We start from the raw sequence: 8,403 nt of genomic DNA on the forward strand, positions 1-8,403 counted from the left end.
GCTTTGCATAATGTTTTCAATTTATCTGTGTTATAGCACTTATTTTTTGTTTTTGCTGAACAATATTGCATTTATGGATATACCACAATTTTATCATCAATTGATGGACATTTTGGTTGTTTTTACTCTGGGGCTAATATAAATAAGGCTGCTGTGAACTTTTATGTGCAAGTGTTTGTGCAGACATGTTTTTATTTCTCTTGAGTATACAAACGTAGGAGTGGAAATACTGGATCCTTTAACTCTGTGTTTAACATTTGGGGAACTGCCAGACTTTTCCAAAGCAGCCGAATCATTTTACACCCCCATCAGCAGTGTATGAGGATTCCAGTTTTTCCACATCCTCATCCGCATTTGTTACTGTCTTTTTAATTTTGTTAATAGTAAACCCTAGTGGATATGAAGTTGTATTAGTTTCCGAGGGCTGTTGTAAGAAAACAGCACAAACTGGATGGCTTACAATAGTAATTTATTGTCTTCCTGTTCTGGAGGGTAGAAGTCAGAATAGAGGTGGCAGCAGGATTGGTTTCTTCTGAGTGCTGTGAGAGAGAGAATCTGTTCCTTGCCTCTCTGCTAGCTTCAGGTGTTCCTTGGTTTGTAGATGGCAACCTCTTTGTGTTTTCACGTCATCTTCCCTCTGTGCATATCTGTCTCTGTGTTAAGATTTCCCCTTTTTATTTTTTTTAATTTTTATTTTTTGAGACAGGATCTCACTCTGTTGCCCAGGCTAGGGTGCAGTGGCATCATCATAGCTCACTGCAACCTCAAACTCCTGAGCTCAACTGATCCTCCTGCCTCAGCCCGCAAAGTAACTGGGACTATAGGTGCATGACACCACACCTGGCTAATTGTTTTTTTTAAATTTTTTGTAGAGTTGGGGTCTTGCTATGTTGCTTAGGCTCATCTCAAACTTCTAGCCTCAAGCTGTCCTCCTGCGTCAGCCTCCCAAAGTGCTAGAATTATAGACGTAAGCTACTGCACCTGGCCGATTTCCCCTTTTTATAAGGACACTAGTCATATTGGATTAGGGCCCATCCTAATAACCTCATTTTAACTTGATTACCTCTGTTAAAACCCTATTTCTAAGTAAGGTCACATTCTGAGATACCGCAGGTTAGGACTTTAACTTATCTTTTTGGGGGGTGGAGGGACAGCACAATTCAATCCATAACAGAAGTATGTCATTTGGTTTTGATTTATAGTAATATTTTCCTAATGACTAATGATGTTAAACAGCTTTTCATGAGCTTATTGTTCATGTGTATACAGTTGTCCCTCAGTATCTGTGGGGAATTGGTTCCAGGATCCCCCTTGGATACCCAAATCTGTGAGTGCTCAGGTCCCTTGTAGAATATGGCATAGTATCTGCATATAACATATACCCATCCTCTTGTATACTTTAAATCACCTGTAGAGTACTTAAATACCTAGCACAGTGCCTACACTCCACTTTCGACTCAGTGTAGTACCTGGAATGTGGCAAATTTTTGCTTTTTAGAACTTTGTGTAATTTTTTTCTTCCAAATATTTTAGATCCACAGTTGGTCGAATCCATGGATACAGAACCCACAAATACGGAGGGCTGACTATATCTTTGAAGAAATGCCTGTTCTAAATCCTTTGTCCATTTGGTTATTTGTCTTTTTATTGTTGTGAGAATTCTTTATATATTCTGGATACAAGTCTCTTATCAGATGTGTAATTTGCAAACATTTTTTCCTACTCTGTGGGCTGTCTTTTCACTTTCTTAATGGTGTCTGTTGAAGCACAAATGGTTTTTAATTTTGATAAAGTCCAGTTTGTTTTTTACCTTTTGGTGCCTGTGCTTTTGGTGTCATTTCTAGGAAACCATTGTCTAACCCAAGATTATGAAGATTTACTACTGTTTCTTCTAAGGGTGTTATAGTTTTGGCTCTTATGTTTAGATCTGTGATCCATTTTGAGTTAATTTTTGTATATGGTGTGAGATAGGGAATACCATTTTATAATGGAAACATTTTTATGAAATGGTTATACTTTCAATTCTTTTATGCTTTTGTTCTTTTCATATGTCTCTGTTCAATATTTTTTCTTCATTTTTAATGAAAGATTTTTCATTAAAAGGTCAGAAGTTTAAGACCAGCCTGAGCAAGAGTGAGACCCCCATCTCCACTAAAAATAGAAAAAAAATTAGCCAGGCAACTAAAAATAGGGAAAAAAAAAAAAAGTTAGCTAGGTGTGGTGGCACGTGCCAGCTACTGGGGAGGCCAAGACAGGAGGCTTGCTTGAGTCCAGGTGTTTGAGGTTGCTGTGAGCTAGACTGATGCCAGGGCACTCTAGCCTGGGCAACAGAGCCAGACTCTGTCTCAAAACAAAAAAAACCTTGTAGCTGTTTCTTTTGTTAGTTACAGGTCTATATCTAAATAACATTATTCTAATGCTACTGTTTTTTTCCAAATTAAGTATTGACTTCTTACCATGGAAGGTGGTAGGGATTTAGCTCTATTTGATTATCTATAAATCCCCTTGAAACTCTTACTCAGTTGTCTGTATTTCTTCTCAAAATATTTAAACGAATAGAAAATCTTCTATTTCATTGTCTTAGAAATATTTCTCCCAAAGCCTTCTCACAAGCTTATTCTGGAATGATTGCTCTCTTGGTTTGCTGTGCAGCAATTATCCTGGGTCGGTTTTTCCCCCCTTTCCCATATTTTAATCCCTGTTTCCTGTATACTATGCCGACTTCTAGTTTGGTTCATTCCTTTGCTTCCTAGAACAAGAAAATCTTTTTCTTTTCCTTTTCTAGGCTTAAGCCTGACTGGCAAAGAATTATATAATAGTTTGAAAGTAAATTTTCCCACGGATTTTTTTTTGAAGTTTTGCCCTGGGTTTGTTTGTTAGTTTCCTTTATTGATGCTAAGTCTAATACGTTATGATTCCCAGTCTTTTTTATGTTTGTTACCTCTCTACAAGCTTTTGTGACTGCCTCTTTGTTTCTAGAGTTCTGTATGCTTTGGTAATGTGCCTTTGTGGTCTTTCTTTTATCCATTGTGCTGAGTACTTGATGGGCTCTTTTAATATTGAATAACGTCTTTTAGTTCTGGGAAATATTATTGAATTATTTTAATGATGATTTCTTCCTCTCCGTTTTGTTTTCTTTCTTTCTGGAACTCTTTAGACTTTCTAGAAATTTTTAATTCTTTTTCTTTCCTATTTCCTGTTTCTTTCCTATTAGTACTTTGTTTTGTACTATTTTCTAGGAAATTTTTTCAAATTTTTCTTCCAATCTTCTATTGCCTTTTTCATTTTTGCTCTATTTTAAATTTATAAGACATCTTTCTTGTTCTGAGTGTCTCCCTTCCCCTTTTAAAAAAAGATAACATTCTGTTCTTTGTGTTGTAATATCTCTTCTTATTTCTGAGGAGTTACCCTTTTAGATGTTTTCATCTCCCTATGTAGTCTGTTTCCTCTAAATGGCCTGCTTTTTCCTCTTTTGTTTCATTTGGACTCTGTCTTTTGTATAGATGCTTGTCTTTGGTGTTTGGTTTTTGTAGTGTAGCACATTTACAGCAGTTGCACAAAAGTGATTATACTCTCTATAGGTATGGATAGGCCTAATAGTGAAACTCTACTTCACGTAGGTGGCTAGGCTGTTTCCCTGGGGAATCCCTAATGTCAAAATCCAAGTGTTTTTGGACTAGTCAGATTTGAGAAGAATTTGTAGATTTCCATCCTGGAAAGGGTAAACTTGGATGCCAGTGTTCCTGGCAACTGAGCGGAGGAAAAGAGCTGGAATCTTGCCAACCTCATTATATAGCTGGACTTTCATTTTATTTTCCTGTTTTCAATATATTATTCCTTTGCTCAGTGTGCTCAGAAGATATTTTGTTTTACCTTCTCTAATTAATGGAACTCCAGCCTTCTAGACTTTTGTTAGTTGTCCTGTTTTCAGCTTGACTTTTATCCTAATTTCCCTATTTAACTGACATGACCTACCAGTTCTGAGCCTTTTTGTGTAGTGGAGTAGGGAAGATGGAGGTTGGCGAGAGGTGGGAAAGGTGGGGTGGTTCTGTAGATGCTTCTTAGCTTTCCGTACTACTGATGGTAGGGATGGTGGTGAGGGTTGCTTTTTGAAAAACTGGGCAAATGAAGAGGGCTCCCTGAGAAATGACATTTAAGGAAGGACCTGGAAGAAAATAAAACTCCACTTTACAATTTCATTCCTTCACTTTTTACCCTTATTTTTCAGTCTGTTTCCATTTCTTATTTCTTAATTTTTCCTGTGCTTTTAAAATATTAAATATCTTCCCTTTCCTAATTTTCTTTTTCTCTTTTTAAAAAGAATTAGACTAGAAATACACGAATACATTCTTTTGCAAAAATTCAGATAATGTGAAGTTGTAGTCCTTCTTGACCAGAACCTTTCCCTTCACCTGTCCTTGTTTAGTGTATATCTTTTCAGACCTTTATCTGTACGTTTTATATGTGCAGAAAGACCTAGTTTTCCTGTGTGTTTCTAATTGCATATGATGCCTTTGTTGTACTACACATATTGTTTTGTAACTTTTTTGTTGTATTTACTATTATGTATTGGTTATATAAAAATTTTAACATGTATCAGTCTTTAAATTATTGACTAGTATTTCATAGCTACCCCTTAGTTTATTTACTCATTCTTCCATTGATACATATTAGGATATTTCCAGTTTTTAGCTGTTTTACAAACAATGCTGCAATGAAAATTTTTGTATGTATCTTTTTGTGTACATGTGTGAGTTATTCTCTAGGGTAGATGATGAAAACAAGAGTTGCTGCAGTTAAACACATGTGTATTTTGAATTTTAGTAAATATGGCTAAATTGCTCTCCTGGAGTCAGTAGTAATGAGCACTGTGATCAACAGTGTGAGATAGTTTATTTCCTTATACTGTCTTCCATATTTGATATTATCTTTGTTCAAGTGAATGGGGCAAAAACAATAGAAATCTTATTTTAACTTGCTTTTTTTGTTACTGAAGTTGACCATCTTTCTATTTTTTTTTTATTTCAGCATATTATGGGGGTACAGATGTTTAGGTTACGTATGTTGCCCTTGGCCGCCCCCCCCCCCAAGTCCGAGTTTCAAATATGTCCATCCTTCGGGTGGTGCGCATTGCACTCTTTGTGTATGCATATACCCGTTCCCTCCTCCCTCCTCCCCCCTCCCCCTGCCCAACATCCAATAGATGTTATTCTTATATGTACACTTATGCCATCTTTCTATTTTTCACTTTATATTTCTTCTTTGACTTGCTTGCTCATACCATTTGCTTATTTTTCTGTTTTTATATTTGTCTATTTCTAAATAAATTGGTAGGATTTGTTTTGTAGTTTGGATGTTTTTCTTTTATCTGTTATGTATTTTAGAAACATTTTCTCCAAGTCTTGCTTCTCTTTAACTTATGTATGGTGTCTTTTATTGTATAGAAGTTAAACTTTTTGATTTAGCAAAATTATTAATACTGTATTTTAGGCTTTTGCCTTTATTCTCTTTTAAAATTGGAAGTTCTGTAGAACTATACAGTAGATGTGTTGCTTTTAAATTTGTTGGTTTGTTTGTTTTTTAAATAGAGACAGGATCTCACGTTGTTGTCCAGGCTGGAGTGCAGTGGCATGATCATAGCTCACTGTAGCCTCAAACTCCTGGGCTCACATAATCTTCCTGCCTCAGCCTCCCGAAGTACTGGGATTACAGGCGTGAGCCACTGTGCCCGGTGGCTTTTAGCTAATTTCGGTAGTCAGTAAGAAAATATGCAACCAATAGTGGCTAGAGTACATAGCCACCATTGGCTGTTTTCCTCAAATAACTAAAAGTCTGAAGCTTTTTGCAATGGTTCTCTTGCTTTTTCTCTGTGGTCATAAGATGGCTGCCATATTTTTAGGCATCATGGCTACATTCAGAGCAGGAAAAAAGGGGAAAAGGGATGTGACTTTTATCATTAAAGCAAAAGCATTTCCAGAAGCTCTGAGTTGACTTCTTCTTATATTTCATTGGCAACCCTAACTGCAAGGAAATCTGGGCAAGCTTTTCTTGCTTTTTTTGGTAAAAATGATCAAGGGAAAAAAGGATAGGAAATAGTGTTCAGTTTTCCCACCAGTGATGTCTTCCACGACCTACGAACTTAATTTAAATAGAAGCTGAGAAGATGTTATGGATTGAAATTAAATTCTAGTTTTAGACTTTAAATATTTTATATGTTATAATTATTTTAGGACTCCAGTTCAGTTGTAGAATGGACCCAGGCCCCAAAAGAAAGAGGTCTTCGAGGATCGGAACATCTGAACAGTTACGAAGCAGAGTGGGACATGGTTAATACAGTTTCATTTAAAAAGAAACCACATACCAATGGAGGTATGCATTAAATCTTTTGAAATCTTAAATTGATTTGCTATGATTTAATAAACTAATAAACAAAAGTGCAAAGAAAATTCTTTAATGCTCCGCAGTTGGAAAAAGGATATTTGGTACATTAATATGTATAACTCTCATATTTTAGTTATATTCCTTTTTGTTGTTACTTCAAAAAAGCATTTAAGAATACTTGTTCTATTTTATATTTATTAATGGCAGAGAATAGAAACACTTTAAAAATTGTTTCAAGCTAGTCATCTGTAGTTCCAGTTTACTCAGGAGGCTGAGGCTGGAGGATCCCTTGAGCCCAGGAGTTTGAGTCCAGCCTGGACAACATTAGTGACTCCATCTCTTAAAAAAATTGTTTGGCTGTCTTTCATGCACATTTTTCTTAATCTAGTAGAATTTAAGAAATCATATTATTTCATCCTAAAGTACCGGGGGAGATGGAGTATACTACTAAACTGTACCATTCTAGTTTCAGTGTTTACTGGGATCTTCATGGCTCATTGCAGTCTCTTCTGTATATACATTCAGTGACTGTTCCCCTTTCTGTATATACAGTCATGTGCCACGTAACAATGTTTCAATCAATGATGGACTGCATGTATGACAGTGGTCCCATAAGATCATAATGGAGCTGAAAAATTCCTATCGTCTAGTGACTTTGTAGCTGTTGTAGCATCACAGTAGAGTGTGTTACCATTTCTATGTTTAGATACACAAATATTTAGCATTGTGTTACAATTGCCTAAGGTATTCAGTACAGTAAGGTGCTATGCAAGTTTGTAGTCAAGGAGCAATAGGTTATACCATATAGCCTAGGTGTGTAGTAGGCTATACCATGTAGGTTTGTCTGAGTACACTCTGTGATTTTCTCATGGCAACACATTTACCAGAATGTGTCCCTGTTGTTAAGCCGTGCTTACTATCTTTAAATCTATATTGCTATGTGATGGTTATATGTATGTAGTTAGTAAAAAAAAAAAAAAAAAAAAGATCCAAGATAACAGCCTGACGTTATTGTATATCCTAGTTTGTGTAAGAGTTATAGCTCATATGCCATAGAACACATATACTACCCTATATATGATCTAGCTATCCCATCTGTGATGTGGCCAGCTTACTTGTAATCTATTTTTAAATTATTGAATACTTATATAGAGTTAAAATGTCTTTTTTTTTTTTTGATTCCTTTGTACTGTAATGAAAGGATATTTTCTCTCAATGATTTTGGCCTGAATTTCAGAATTACCCATATCTTCCTGTTCAAAAAGACAAACTTATGGGAGCGTGTGTTGCTACATTTATGTACAGCATTGTTAATAAGTAAAATTAATTTTCATGTGTGGTCTGGGGAATCATTCCCATATATAATAGTTGTACTTTGTATTTTATCATTTTTAGGAAAGAGTGGCAATTAAGAAGTAAATAGTAATTGACAAGCTTTTGGAAACAGTGAGCTCACAATGGGATGTCTTTTGTTTTTTTTCTTTGATTTTTTTTTTGAAGGCATTCCCTTTCTACTGAAAGGGAAGGTTCTTATTAGAACCAGAATGCAAAATATCAAGGAAAGATGAAACCACAGGATTTTAGTATATGTGGTATGTGAGGTTATTTGACTTCTCTAAACAAGATCTTCAGGACTGGTTTATGTGAACTGATTTTTGTTGTTGTTGTTTGTTGCTTAATATTGTTAGATTCTTAAAGATGACAGGCTACAGGAATGAGCAAAGGAATGAGTTTTCAGAATTTCATAAAAGAAGGAAGCATTACATGGATGAGAAAAGCATAATTTGACAATAAAGGTCTCTTTAGATTAGTGGTTCTGAGCCTTGGCTGCCCACTGGGTAGGTTAGGTTTTTAAACAAAATACCAAAAATCACACTTTGGAGATGGAGCCCAGGCATTTATGTTTTGAGAAGGTTTTCAGGTGATTTTAATGTGTGGTCAGAGTAGAAAACTTGAACTCTCAAGATTATAAATTCAAAGGCTTCAAATTTATGCCATTATGAAACATTCTTTTATATTTTA

At 35.5% G+C, this 8,403-nt stretch overlaps 1 protein-coding gene across 1 annotated transcript in view; it reads left to right on the plus strand.

Moving 5' to 3' along the window:
* Positions 1-8,403, plus strand: part of TBC1D15 (TBC1 domain family, member 15) — a 74,628-nt gene that overhangs the window by 29,140 nt on the left and 37,085 nt on the right. Inside the window, exon 4 of the mRNA XM_012642022.1 lies at positions 6,231-6,369. Within this exon, the coding sequence (XP_012497476.1) occupies positions 6,231-6,369 (139 nt within the window). The remainder of the gene's footprint in view (positions 1-6,230; positions 6,370-8,403) is intronic.

The sequence above is a fragment of the Propithecus coquereli genome, unplaced genomic scaffold (genome assembly GCF_000956105.1).
Source record: "Propithecus coquereli isolate 6110/MARCELLA unplaced genomic scaffold, Pcoq_1.0 Scaffold172, whole genome shotgun sequence".
In the NCBI taxonomy this organism is placed as follows: domain Eukaryota; kingdom Metazoa; phylum Chordata; class Mammalia; order Primates; family Indriidae; genus Propithecus; species Propithecus coquereli.